The sequence below is a fragment of the Esox lucius genome, chromosome 21 (genome assembly GCF_011004845.1).
Source record: "Esox lucius isolate fEsoLuc1 chromosome 21, fEsoLuc1.pri, whole genome shotgun sequence".
NCBI classification, from domain to species: Eukaryota; Metazoa; Chordata; class Actinopteri; order Esociformes; family Esocidae; genus Esox; species Esox lucius.
In genome coordinates, this window is record NC_047589.1 from 4,295,257 (window position 1) to 4,310,274 (window position 15,018).

At 43.5% G+C, this 15,018-nt stretch overlaps 2 protein-coding genes across 2 annotated transcripts; both read left to right on the forward strand.

The window, feature by feature from the left end:
- Window positions 1-10,957: 10,957 nt before the first annotated feature.
- Window positions 10,958-14,837, forward strand: LOC106023814 (cytochrome P450 2F3-like). The gene is given in 3 exon segments (XM_034289372.1): window positions 10,958-11,752; window positions 11,754-12,396; window positions 14,068-14,837. Coding segments are annotated over 3 exon segments (1,470 nt in total). The 5' UTR covers window positions 10,958-11,336; the 3' UTR covers window positions 14,479-14,837.
- LOC117592763 (cytochrome P450 2G1-like) lies at window positions 13,053-13,935 on the forward strand. The gene has a single exon (XM_034289371.1). It carries the CDS (start codon window positions 13,311-13,313, stop codon window positions 13,845-13,847), a length of 537 nt encoding a protein of 178 aa, XP_034145262.1. The 5' UTR covers window positions 13,053-13,310; the 3' UTR covers window positions 13,848-13,935.
- Window positions 14,838-15,018: the final 181 nt, after the last annotated feature.

Sequence of the window (15,018 nt, forward strand, 5' to 3'; positions counted from 1 at the left end):
GTATTAAGTATATGTATGTACAAGTGGTATGTATAGATGTGCAATTAATGCAAATGCACTACATATGGCAATTCTAAATGTGCAATTGAAGCAAATAGAAGGCAGAACATTTATGAGTACTAAGTATATAACCCTAACCCTATTATTAATCTAATATCTGCTTATGATTTAACCCTCCAAATATTTTCAGAATATCAATAAACAATTGCTTACATTGAAAGGGATTCATCAGATTTATATGCAATGGAAAAGCAGCATCTCCAACGATGACATGGAATGTTTGCAGGTTGAGGGATAGCAACTGTCCCCTGAAGCAGGATTATGTGAAGTGGGTGGCTTGATGTGTAATAAAGGGTTTCAAGCGACTGAGAAGTTTGTTGAAACGATTAGCCGACATGTTAAAATATTTTAAACACGCTCTTCGTCCATATTACACTTCTGCTGAACAAGCACACTGTATTCTAGCCAGATAGCTATTGTATTGTTTACGAACTATACAGATATTTGTGAAGTTTTCTTGCACTACAAGCGAACAAACCAGATTCTAAGCATCTTCTCTTTCCTTCTTCATTTAATTTTACTAGTTCTCTCAAACACGTCATTCCAGAAACCGTCTTGCCCGATCTAGCTAGTTAGCTACCTATTATATTGTTTACCAAATATACAGTTACTACTGTATAAAACACCATTTTGCGCGACATCGCTGCCTAGTGCGAAGAAGTGTAATGGCCATCTACACAAGAAGGCCACACAACTATAAATGCTGAGCACGTCTGCATACAGACGCACATCACAATTAACAACACAGACCCGCAGAAGCATAAATCAGGCTTTAGGCAACCATTCATGCTAGAATTATTAGCTTTGCGTCCATCGTGCTGAAGTTACTAATCGAATGCCCATCCAACACGTTTGTTTTGGTTACTGACATGTATCTACTTGACAGGTAAGCAGTTTATGACTGTAACCAGCTAATAGTTTGTTTTAACCAGCAAGGTAGTAGATAAATGTAGCTGCCATGTACAAAAGTTGGGGCTTATGACTTTGAAGAGGGGGGGATTTCTTTGTCATTTAAATTATGCTATATGGGCTTAGAATGTACAGTGACGTGGATATAGGGGTGGACCGATTTTGATTCTAGTTAGAAAATGTGTAAGTTCGATTTCGAACTGCAAAATTTAAGAGGAGTTTGCGATTCTGTGATTAAGTAACCGCACGTCATTGATTGTGGCCTGCTGTTACCACCTCCACGATATCCATGCAAATGATAGTGTACAGTTCATGTAATGGAGTTGGCATTTAACGAATTGCACTAATAAATGCATTCAAAACAACTATACCGCTCTAAAATTGCAGGCCTATTATTTGTTAAACTTCGGTAGCATTTCTATAATACTTCATATTAAAATATTAAAGAATATTATAAGGTGGAGCACACTGAGAAATGGTTACAGCTTATGTAAGCTAAAGTAGAGAACATGATCTAATATAAAAAAAAAAAACATTTTGATGTTATTGTTTATTTGCTTGTGCTCATTTGGTTTGAAGATTGACTGTGCAATACATCCAACCACACTAGACGCGTTTACACGCCTAGGGCTAAGAGCATCCTAAGTCCTGGGCTTAGCAAGTGGCTAAGCAAGTGTTCATACTTGTGTATTTTGAAGTGGGAAAGCATCACCCTTAGCCTAGGGCTAGCTAGCCTTGCTCTGGAGCATGGTTAACACTGACTTTTCAGGGCTAGCCCCAGAAAAATGTTGTGACTAAATAACCAGTGTGCAGTGGCGTTTTTATATGTAAAAAATTGGTGGGACACAAACCATAATTATACACTCACCTAAAGGATTATTAGGAACACCTGTTCAATTTCTCATTAATGCAATTATCTAATCAACCAATCACATGGCAGTTGCTTCAATGCATTTAGGGGTGTGGTCCTGGTCAAGACAATCTCCTGAACTCCAAACTGAATGTCAGAATGGGAAAGAAAGGTGATTTGAGCAATTTTGAGCGTGGCATTGTTGTTGGTGCCAGACGGGCCGGTCTGAGTATTTCACAATCTGCTCAGTTACTGGGATTTTCACGCACAACCATTTCTAGGGTTTACAAAGAATAGTATGAAAAGGGAAAAACATCCAGTATGCGGCAGTCCTGTGGGCGAAAATGCCTTGTTGATGCTAGAGGTCAGAGGAGAATGGGCTGACTGATTCAAGCTGATAGAAGAGCAACTTTGACTGAAATAACCTCGTTACAACCGAGGTATGCAGCAAAGCATTTGTGAAGCCACAACACGCACAACCTTGAGGCGGATGGGCTACAACAGCAGAAGACCCCAACGGGTACCACTCATCTTAACTACAAATAGGAAAAAGAGGCTACAATTTGCACAAGCTCACCAAAATTGGATGGTTGAAGACTGGAAGAATGTTGCCTGGTCTGATGAGTCTCGATTTCTGTTGAGACATTCAGATGGTAGAGTCAGAATTTGGCGTAAACAGAATGAGAACATGGATTCATCATGCCTTGTTACCACTGTGCATGCTGGTGGTTGTGGTGTAATGGTGTGGGGGATGTTTTCTTGGTACAATTTAGGCCCCTTTGTGCCAATTGGGCATCGTTTAAATGCCACGGCCTACCTGAGCATTGTTTCTGACCATGTCCATCCCTTTATGACCACCATGTACCCATCCTCTGATGGCTACTTCCAGCAGGATAATGCACCATGTCACAAAGCTTGAATCATTTCAAATTTGTTTCTTGAACATGACAATGAGTTCCCTGTACTGAAATGTCCCCCACAGTCACCAGATCTCAACCCAATAGAGCATCTTTGGGATGTGGTGGAACGGGAGCTTCGTGCCCTGGATGTGCATCCCACAAATCTCCATCAACTGCAAGATGCTATCCTATCAATATGGGCCAACATTTTTAAAGAATGCTTTCAGCACCTTGTTGAATCACAAAGCAGTTCTGAAGGCGAAAGGGGATCAAACACAGTATTAGTATGGTGTTCCTAATAATCCTTTAGGTGAGTGTATAATACATACCAACAAAGCTACAAAACTCCCTCTTGCTACTGATATTTCTTTAACACATCAACAAACAGAATGGCTCCACAAAACACTTATAGATAGATAGAGCGGCTTGCTTCTACCAGGTGTTGTAGTACACATACTAGAGAGAGAGAGAGACCTTCTTGTGTAATTGCTCTCCTTCTCTCTCACACACATGTCAAATTACCACTGTCACATTTACAAACCTAAATTAGGAATGCAATGCAACCAAGCTCAGAACCAATGTACCTGCAGGGCCATACGCGAACACCAATGAGCTCAACACCACTGAAGGCCACAACGAAGCGGATACAGATCCATTCTATGACAACAACCTTAATAGATAAGCATGACACTCGTCAACATCTATATCAATCGATCCAGCACATAAATATGACCAATGCATGGACCAGCACAAGAAAGGCAGGATGATAAAATATCCTTTCAATCATCAAGGCTGAGGGCTCACTTGAAGAGAAAGGTGGCACAGCGGTTCTCCCTCTGGGCAAACATTTCGATGACTATGGGAATTAAGTCATGTAGTTGCTGAATCAGCTGGCGTTCGGTGGACAACATGGCCAATGCGTTGAGTCGTGGTTGTCCCATGGTATTGCGAGTGAAGGTTTTTACCCTCTTCAAGGTAGAAAAGTTCCTCTCTGACTCGGTGGTCGTCATAGGTGTTATGATAATTTTCAGCAGAGTAACGGTCTCAGTAAAAGCCTCTTCTAGGTTGTTCTCATGGATGGATCTTAACAGAGACAGGGCCGTCTTACCAGTGTGAAGCTCAGTGTGGCTGTAGTAGTCAGCTCAGACTTCAACTTTTCCTCATTTCCTAGAGGCCATAGTTTCACCACACATTCAAGCTCAGATGTAGGGAATGACAGGACAGATTGTGAGAAGAGCAAGCTGTCAACCAGCTTTTTAGTGATCAGGTGGTCACTTTGTGAAAACCTCTGCTCCATCTGGGAGATGACTGTGTCGCATGCCTCCTTCATCACTTCATCACAGTTTTCTCAAACTGCATTGACAGGGTGGCCTTGTGTTGCCTCAGCAAGTCTCTGTGTTGCCTCAGCAAGTGCAACAACATGTTTTGGATCGCCAGAGAAAAAGGTGGCAAAAGCAGTTAAATCTGCAAAAAACACCTTCGGGATGCTCATCCTTGCTGAACAAAGTTTCTGCAAGGTCAGCTGGTGAGCATAGCAGTGAACAAACCGGGCATGTGGTTATGTCTCTTTTATTAGTGTCTGTACCCCTCAGACATTTCCACTCATTACAGCCACACCATCATAAGTCTCAGCAATCAGATTTCTCCCAGCTTCAGTGGTTCCAGCACACCCTAGATGCTATTAGAGAGGCTGAGTCCAGTTTTATCTTTGACTTCCACAAACTCCAAAAATCTCTCTGTCACTATTTTGTCAGGCAACATGTATCGCAACACAACCACCATTTGTGATTTTCCAGGAGACATCATCAGTTGTCTCATCTGCCTGTATGGCAACAAATTATCTCATCCACTTGCTTGGCTATCTCCTCCCTGTATACTTCATACATACAGTCTAACGATTCATTTTATACAGTGCTAGATGTCCCTTTGAAGATGGGCTGAGCGTCATAGTGCCTCTGAAGTCTCGAATTGCCCTCACATAGTCTTGAAAATGCAACTGAATATTCCAGGATTCAGGGAGTCCACCGAATCGTCGTGCCCCGGCAGTGCGATTTCACATTTCCCACACAGTTTAATACGTTATGATCTGACTGAGAACGTACCTGTTTTCCTCCATTTACCCTTCCAAGTTAGCCCAATTTCACAGCATTGTCCAGATGACTCCCGCTGCTCTCAGGTTTTGCAAACCTCTCAGAAAGATGTTTCCAATCTTTGTAACCCGTCCTCAACCAAGTACCATCTTCACCAAATTGCAGACATGGAAAACAGAAGTGCATTCTTTTGTATGCTAACCATTAGCCACCTTTTCTTCAAAGACCACTCCACGTTAAACCCGCGGTTACTTTTATCAGCAGTTTGAGTGATGACAATATCCCGTGGCTGTGCCTGACCTGCCCTTAATGACCAGTCGCCCCTGGGTATCATAGTAATTCATTATTAGTGAAACAAAATGAAAACAATATCCTTGACCAGAGGCTTTGCTTGGATCACAATACATTCTAGGCTTAGCACCCGCCCAACCCCCAGGGGAGACTTCTTTGCCACACATTTTTCATGGATTTGTTGTGATGCCATGTGTTCTTACCACCGTCTTACCAGTTTTTAATATATTAGGCCTACATTAGTTTGAGATCTCTCTGGAACCTGAAATATTCCCAAACAACAGAAGATGATTTATTTTCAGCACCTAATCATCCCTAGTCTCTATCTCATTGTCCTCTAGGTTCATTTTCTTTATCGATCCTCTTCCTCTCCTTAACAGCAAGCCCTTCTCGAGAGGCAGCTACATCCCACAGAGCGACGAGGACGTCCAGCACGGTCGCATGAACGTCCTCGCTAGGGGGAGCCCTCAAGTAGATGTTTAGCAGGACCGGCAAGCGACGAGTGAAGTTGAGCAGGATGTTGAGCCGGACGGACGGGAGAGGCAACTAGATCCCTCGTAGCGACCCGGACGACCACCACGGTCACATGGACGTCCTCGCTAGGAGGAGCCCTCGAGTGGATGTTTAGCAGGATGGACGGGGGATCAGGGATGTTGAGCAGGACGGATGGCGATGAGTGATGTTTTGTAATGCAAGCCGGTGGAGGGTACCATCAGGACCCGCACAGCAAGCTGTTGCTCACTCGAGAAGTCTGCATTTCCTATTTTTAAAAGTCCTAAGATTTGTCACATGTTATGTTTCATGAAATATAAAAATGTAAAAAACGTGGCTACGTTAATATATTGGAAAAACAGTGCTTTATCAATTGATATTAAATACTTATGAAAAGAACCTTTACGTTTTCAGCTTCTGTTTTTGAATTCTTTCAGTATTCAATAAATGGTTCATGGGGGTGGGGGTTAGAGCCGCTAATCAGCCACTCCAAGAATACGCACAAAGCACACTATCCGGATGACAATTTCTTAGGGTGCTATCCGGCTTGTTGTAGCCTAGTTTTCTTCCTTATTACAAAATAATTGCCCATAGTTTTTTTTCAATTGACACAACTGATGGGAGAACGTTACAGCAAAATAAAAAATTAAAATCTACCCTACAGTAGCTTGTGTTCACAGACAAAGCAGCAGCAACGTCTTATCTTACACTGTTTTAACTTACCAGTTACAGTTAGCTTATTTTAAATTCATAAATTGACAAGGCTGTAAAGGACACATTAATTATATTATTAGTGTTGTGATACAGGAACAACTACAACAAATATATAAAGTCTACAGAAGTGATTAGAGTAGTGGACTGTTCTTCAACATTGGCAACTATGAAATGTATTGAACGACAGAATTCAAAAACAATTAATGTATTAAAACAGAGCAAACTTTTTCATCTAAGGAGGATTTCTGCAAGAAAGCAGACAGCCTCGACTATGCATATTGTATCGTACAACAAGGCCTATGGCCCTGGGCAGCTCTCCTCGTGTAATGGCTCATCTCCTGGTATCTCTTCTAAGCTCTTGAGACTGTACTGGGAGACACAGCAAAACATCTAGCTGTAGCACATATGGATTAGCCATCCTGGAGGAGCTGGACTGCCTGTGCAAACTAAAATGTTGTCATTGTTTTGGTGGAGTTTAGTATTTAGTTTAGGCCACGTGCAATTCTATTTACATTTCTTTGTTAATAATTATTTTCTATTTTTAGGACTTACACTACCGTTACTGTTTTGTTGGGTATTTTTATTTTAAACATCTAAATAAATCAAAAACATACATACTTATTTAAAACTCAATATGTAGAAATTACTATTATTATTAATTATTTTGACATGACGAAAGTGGGAAAGAATTAAATAAAAGGGGACTTGACAGGTAATCTTTCAATTGATGTGTTTCTTCGGTATATTAAGAAAGTTTAAGGTTTAAGTTTAATTTATCAAATGTATTGATGGATGATCGCTTCATTCTCCATTTTATTACGTTCAAAATATGCTCATACACAAGACATCCTGTTCGCTTCAACGTACATCCAGTTAGAGCTGGATGCTGATATCCAGGCCACTTTCCTGTCTGTCTGGACCATGCCCTCCATCCTCATCGCCTGTCCATCCTGCTCAACATCCTGCTCAACATCCCTCATTGCCCGTCCGTCCAACTCAACATCCAGCACAATGTCAGTCGTTGCTCGTCCGTCCTGCTAAACATCCACTCGAGGGCTCCCCCGGGTCGCTCTGAGGGATGTAGCTTCTACTGGCCTACTCCGCACATTTCTTTCGCTGTGGGCTCTACGCCGCATCTTCATGCTTCTGACTGGTTAATTTGATGTTCAGAGTACCAGCACAGCTATGGCTTCCCCGACCTGCGCATGTTGTTACTTTATTGGGTTGTGGCTATTACTTTCATTAGCCATCACAGAATTGGGATGTTATAAGAATACTCACTTTGAATAAATTAGGACGAGTGAGAGGCATGAACAGAACAATGTGTTGAAAAGTTTGATTGACCAATTTGAGACATACAGCTGGACAATTGAATTGTAAATCTTTATTTTCTTAAAATAGCAAAAGGTAGGGGGAGATGTGTTGTAAGAGGCTTGAAGATACTTTAATCTTTATACTAATAATCTGGAATCGCAATTTGAATGTGCAATTTCAAAAGCGCAGAAAGCTGCCATTGTGGCTTTTTATTTTATTTTTACACTCAATCAAAATAATTATATTTACTGGTCCAATATCATATTCGTATTTGTATACAATTTATTAGGAGTTCATTTTAGAATCTGTTGGCCTTCTTAAAAATAATAATTCAGAGTTCAGAGAGTTCATTATGCTGACTAATTAAAATAAAAAACTTTTGTTGGATCATAGAATTTGTGTTTTATTGCTGTTTAAATGTAGGCTATTATACAGTATGGCCATTTAAATTAAACAAGCAGCATCTGTATTGTTGTTACTGCAACCTACATACCACCAGATGCTAATCCTAAACTAGCAATGGAAGAGCTGCAGGCTGCTATTAGCAAGCAGCAAACTGCCCAGCCAGATGGTGCCTTTATTGCAGGTGATTTCAATCACTAAAATCTGATTTTTTTTTTCCCAAATCAAAATGTCTTCTGCCCCAGCAGAGGCCTACAAAGCATTCCAGAGGCCTACAAAGCCATTCCCCTCCCCCACCTGGGTCGGTCTGACCACCTCTCATTGTTCCTACCAAGTATTTACCCCTCATTTTACTGGTGAAACCATCAGTTAGGTCAAAGTGTGGCCAGAGGGAGCAGACTCAATACTACAGCACCAGTTTCAATACAGACTGGAGTTTGTTTGCCATTCAAGCCACCCTTGACTCACATACGGACATTGAAACATATGCTTCCTCCGTTCTGGATTACATCAACGCCTGCACCAATGACATCACCACCCATAAACTAATAAATACATTCCCCAACCAGAAGCTTTGGATGAACTGTGAGGTCCGACAACTGCTGAAGGCATGTGACGCTGCGTTCAAAATGGCTAGAAATGACCACAAACTGTGGATCGAGGAGCACTTCAAAAACAACTCTGATCCTGATGCAGGTGGCAGGGCATCAAAGTCATCACAGACTACCAGCCAAAAAAAAAACACCCCCACAGACAGAGACATCTCCATCACCCCTGGTGTTAAACAGGTTTTACACTTGCTTTGACAGGGACAACAAAGAACCAGACATTAAAGCTGAACTCTGTGTGCAGAGCCCCCTCCCTCTACATCCAAGACTGCGTTCTTGTACACAGCTCCAACATTGTTGTCAAGTTCGCGGACGACACCACAGTGGTAGGCCTGATCAGTGACAATGATGAGTCAGCCTACAGGGAGGAGGTCAAATGCCTGGTGGCATGATGCACTGATAACAATCTGGCCCTCAATGCAAAGAAAACCAAGGAGCTCATTGTGGATTACAGGAAATCTAAAGGCTGCAGCCTCGCCCCTGTCCTCATCGATGGTACTGAGGTGGAGTGTGTGTCCAGCTTCTAATTCCAGGGTCTCCACATCTCTGAGGACCTCTTCGGGTCCCTCAACACCTCAACCCTGGTCAAAAAGACGCGGCAGTGCCTGTACTTCTTGAGACTGAAGACAGCCCGCCTGTCTTCCAAGATCCTTGTGAACTTCTACCGCTGCACAATCGAGAGCATTCTGACTAACTGCGCCACAGTGTGGTTTGGTGGTTGCTCCATAGCCGACCAGAAGGCCCTGCAACGGGTGGTGAAAACCTCCAAGCACATAACTGATACCCAGCTTCCAGCCATTGTAGACTTCCAGCACAAGTGGTGTCTGCACTGGGCGTGCAGCATCACCAGGGACACTTCACATCCATGCCACAATGTAATTTTCATCATAGGTGCACTTCAACTATGAGAGACAAAATGAGAAAAGAATATCCAGAAAATCACATTGTAGGATTTTTTATGAATTTAATGGTAAATTATGGTGGAAAATAAGTATTTGGTCAATAACAAAAGTTCATCTCAATACTTTGTTATATACCCTTTGTTGGCAATGACAGAGGTCAAATGTTTTCTGTAAGTCTTCACAAGGTTTTCACACACTGTTGCTGGTATTTTGGCCCATTCCTCCATGCAGATCTCCTCTAGAGCAGTGTTGTTTTGGGGCTGTCGCTGGGCAACACAGACTTTCAACTCCCTCCAAAGATTTTCTATGGGGTTGAGATCTGGTTACTAGGCCACTCCAGGACCTTGAAATGCTTCTTACGAAGCCACTCCTTCGTTGCCCGGGCGGTGTGTTTGGGATCATTGTCATGCTGAAAGACCCAGCCACGTTTCATCTTCAATGCCCTTGCTGATGGAAAGAGGTTTTCACTCAAAATCTCACGATACATGGCACGATACATTCTTTCCTTTACACAGATCAGTCGTCCTGGCCCATTTGCAGAAAAACAGCCCCAAAGAATGATGTTTCCACCCCCATGTTTTACATTAGGTATGGTGTTCTTTGGATGCAACTCAGCATTCTTTCTCCTCCAAACATGACAAGTTGAGTTTTTACCCAAAAGTTCTATTTTGGTTTCATCTGACCATATGACATTTTCCCATTACTCTTCTGGACTATCCAAATGGTCTCTAGCAAACCTCAGACGGGCCTGGACATGTACTGGCTTAAGCAGGGGGACACGTCTGGCACTGCAGGATTTGAGTCCCTGGTGGTGTAGGGTGTTACTGATGGTAGCCTTTGTTACTTTGGTCCCAGCTCTCTGCAGGTCATTTACTAGGTCCCCCCGTGTGGTTCTGGGATTTTTGCTCACCGTTCTTGTGATCATTTTGACCCCACGCGGTGAGATCTTGCGTGGAGCCCCAGATCGAGGGAGATTATCAGTGGTCTTGTATGTCTTCCAATTTCTTATAATTTCTCCCACAGTTGATTTCTTCACACCAAGCTGCTTACCTATTGCAGATTCAGTCTTCCCAGCCTGGTGCAAGAAGGTGCCATTAATACAGGTAACGAGTGGAGGACAGAGGAGCCTCTTATCGAAGAAGTTACAGGTCTGTGAGAGCCAGAAATCTTGCTTGTTTGTAGGTGACCAAATACTTATTTTACAGAGGAATTTACCAATAAATTCATTAAAAATCCTCCAATGTGATTTTCTGGATTTATTTTTTTCTCATTATGTCTCTCATAATTGAAGTGTACCTATGATGAAAATTACAGGCCTCTTTCATCTTTTTAAGTGGGAGAATTTGGTGGCTGACTAAATACTTTTTTGCCCCACAGTATTTTTTTATTTTGGGTACAAATTCCAGTTCCGCCTGTCTTTGCATGCCATTTTTGTTTATATTTCTATCAGTTTTTGGGAGAGAGACATTTGTACCTCAGTACGTGCAATTGTCAATTTGTCCATTCTGTACTGCTTTGTTTATGTTGGCCATAAGTCCTGGTAAAGTGAGAGGAAGTGGGGGAAGGTACAGTCTGTTAGGTATGTGAGCATGACTCAGCAGCTAATCATGTGATCTGTTAACCTTTGCAAACTTGCATAACATAGACACTCACACAGACAGGCAATAGAGACAGACAGCCAGGACTTCACAGGGTAAAGGAAAACAAAACACAAAAGGAAGGTGGTTTGAATCATCATATATAGAAAAAAAAATAAGAAAAAGAACAACAACAAGACCTTGCTGTTTGTTTTGCAGGCTGGAGTAATGGAAATGTTCAGTAGTGTGTTGTTAGGAAGCCTGGTGTTGGTTCTACTCTGGTTGTTCAGGCAGAAGAGACAGAGAACTGACTGTTTACCACCAGGGCCCTGGGCTCTGCCACTGCTGGGTAATGCACCTCAGATGGACAAACAGGCTCCCTTCAAGACCCTCGTCAAGTGGAGTGGTGTGTATGGACCAGTGATGACAGTGTATCTTGGGCGGCAGCGGACTGTGGTGCTGGTGGGGTATGAAGCAGTCAAGGAGGCTCTAGTGGACCAGGCTGAGGACTTCGCAGGAAGAGCTCCCATCCCCTTAATTTCTCGTGCTACCAGGGGATACGGCCTGGCCATCAGTAACGGGGAGCGTTGGCGGCAACTGCGTCGTTTTACCCTGACCACTCTGAGAGACTTTGGGATGGGTCGTAATGGAGGAGTGGATACAGGAGGAAAGCCAACACCTTATTGATAGTGTGCATGGCACTAAAGCCATGCCCTTTGACCCCCAGCCTTACTTGAGTCGCACTGTATCCAATGTCGTCTGCTCCCTAGTTTTTGGACAGCGTTTCAGCTACGAGGATGCCAACTTCCTGTACTTACTCAACATTTTCTCAAGTATGCTGCGCTTTGGAAGCAGTCCCTGGGGACAGCTCTACAACATCTTCCCCAGGCTGATGGAATGCCTGCCTGGCCAGCAGCACAGCCTTTTTACCAAGGTGGACGAGGTGAGAGAGTTTATAATGAAGAAGATACATGAGCACCAAGAGACAATGAATCCAGGCAACCCTAGAGACTACATAGATTGTTTCCTCACCAAACTCAACCAGGAGAAGGAATTGTCCTCCTCTGAGTTTATATATGACAACCTGGTGTCCACAGTGTTGAACCTCTTCCTGGCAGGAACAGAGACCACCAGCACTACTCTCAGATACGCCGTAATGGTGCTCATTAAATACCCTAAAATTCAGGAGCACATGCAGCAGGAAATCGACACAGTGATTGGACGAGAACGAGTACCTCAGATGGAGGACAAGATGTCTCTCCCCTTCACAGACGCTGTCATCCACGAGGTGCAACGCTTCCTAGACATTGTTCCGTTTAACCTACAGTTATGATTATATGACCTTCAAAGCTCATAATATTAATCAAGATTGTAATCTGTGTTTTCTTGGTCAGTTCAGGTGGATCCAGACTGTAAATATACAGCTCTGGAAAAAATGGATAGACCACTGCACCTTTTTCGTTCCTTTCCAAAAAAGTTGAAAAGGAAAGTTTTCAGTGAGGAACAGAAGCGTTCAATTTGCAGTGGTCTCATAATTTTAACCCTTCTGTTCCTCACTCAAAACCTTCCTTTTTGACTTTTTTGGAAAGGAATGAAAAAGGTGCAGTGGTCTCTTAATTTTTTCTGGAGCTGTATGTATTCTGAAGATTCAGGCCAGTTTAATTTCATGCAAGTTTCAGCTGGTGACAGATGTTTGATTATGGTGTTATTATGTGTCACTTTCCAAAAACTTTTGGAGTTCACTGTAGATACCTAATGTCCTTCAAAAAAATACAAATAAATGTTTGAAGACCTAGACAGGCACACTATTTGATTTGTCCTTTTCACTACTGGGTATTTCCACACTGTGATTTGCTTTTTTTACTTCATCAGGTCCAAAAATGCAGAGAGGAATAGGGGTGAAGGTGCAATCTGTGTACATAATGTGATCATGACGCAATAGCTAATTAAGGCATCTGCTGTTCACCTCAGTCCGAAGTTTCAACCTGTGCCCATAGTTGCAAACACACATAGACACTTACACAATTGCAGACAGAGACAGACAGCCAATCCTGCACAAGGAAAAGATAAAAAAGTAAGAAAACAACTAAGAGTTGGTTTAAAAGAATAACATCAATAAATACAAAGAAGAATATTTAAAAAAAACACCAACAAGAGACCTTGCTGTTTGACAGGCTGGAGTAATGGAGATTTTTTTGTAGCATGGTGTTCGTAGGCCTGTTGTTGTTTCTACTGTGGTTCTTCAGGCAGAGGAAACAGAGTCACATCCATCTACCACCGGGACCCTGGGCTCTGCCACTGCTGGGTAATGCACCCCAGATGGACAAACAGGCTCCCTTCAAGACCCTCGTCAAGTGGAGTGGTGTGTATGGACCAGTGATGACTGTGTATCTTGGGCGGCAGCGGACTGTGGTGCTGGTGGGGTATGAAGCAGTCAAGGAGGCTCTAGTGGACCAGGCTGAGGACTTCATAGGACAAGCTCCCGTCCCGTTTCTTTTTCAAGCTACCAAGGGATACGGCCTGGCCATCAGTAACGGGGAGCATTGGCGGCAGCTGCGTCGTTTTACCCTGACCACTCTGAGAGACTTTGGGATGGGTCGTAAGAGGATGGAGGAGTGGATACAGGAGGAAAGCCAATACCTTATTGATAGTGTGCATGGCACTAAAGCCATGCCCTTTGACCCCCAGCCTTACCAGACTCACCAGACTCAACCAGGAGAAGGAATTGTCCTCCTCTGAGTTTATAAATGACAACCTGGTGTCCACAGTGTTGAACCTCTTCCTGGCAGGAACAGAGACCACCAGCACTACTCTCAGATACGCCGTAATGGTGCTCATTAAATACCCTAAAATTCAGGAGCACATGCAGCAGGAAATCGACACAGTGATTGGACAAGAACAAGTTCCTCAGATGGAGGACAAGAAGTCTCTCCCCTTCACAGACGCTGTCATCCATGAGGTGCAACGCTTCTTAGACATTGTTCCGTTTAACATTCCGCACTATGCCACCAAAAATATCTCATTCAGAGGTTACACAATCCCTCAGGGCACCGTTATCCTTCCCCTGCTGCACTCTGTTCTGAGAGACCAAGACCACAGGGCCACGCCCACAACCTTTAACCCTGATCACTTCTTGGAAGAAAACGGAAACTTCCAGAAGAACCCTGCCTTCTTTGCCTTCTCTGCAGGTAAGTGTGCCTGTGTAGGGGAGTCTCTGGCTCATATGGAAATCTTTTTGTTCCTGGTGTCTCTGCTGCAAGGTTTCTCCTTCTCATGTCCTGGAGGACCTGAAAGCATGGATCTCAGCCCAGAGTACAGCAGCTTTGCTAACCTCCCTTGCAGCTACCAACTCATCGCTACCCCCCGCTGACCTGGAGGGTAGCGGCAGAAGCACAAAACAAGGGAGAGCATAGAAATCGGGTGGAGGGACCAGAGTTATTTTTGGATTTTGTATATTTTTGGGGGACTATGTATGCTCTTTCTGTTCCTTGTGTGTCTGCTGCAGCGTTGTCCTGGAGGACCTGACAGCATGGATCTCAGCCCAGAATACGGCAGCTTTGCTAAGCTGCCTCGCCGCTATCTGCTCATTGCTACCCCCCACTGATTAGGATGGAAACTGCAGCAGCATGACTGGGAGAATTGTCATCTCATCTTCTTCATCTGCTTTTCCGGTATCGGGTCACAGGGGCAGCAGCTCCAGCAGGGGACCCCAAACTTCCCTTTCCTGAGCCACATTTGCCATCTCTGACTGGGGGATCCCAAGGCATTCCCAGGCCAGTGTCGAAATATAATCTCTCCACCTAGTCCTGGGCCTACCCCGAGGTCTCCTCCCAGCTGGACGTGCCTGGAACACCTCCCTAGGGAGACGTCCTGGGGGCATCCTTACCAGATGCCCGAACCACCTCAACTG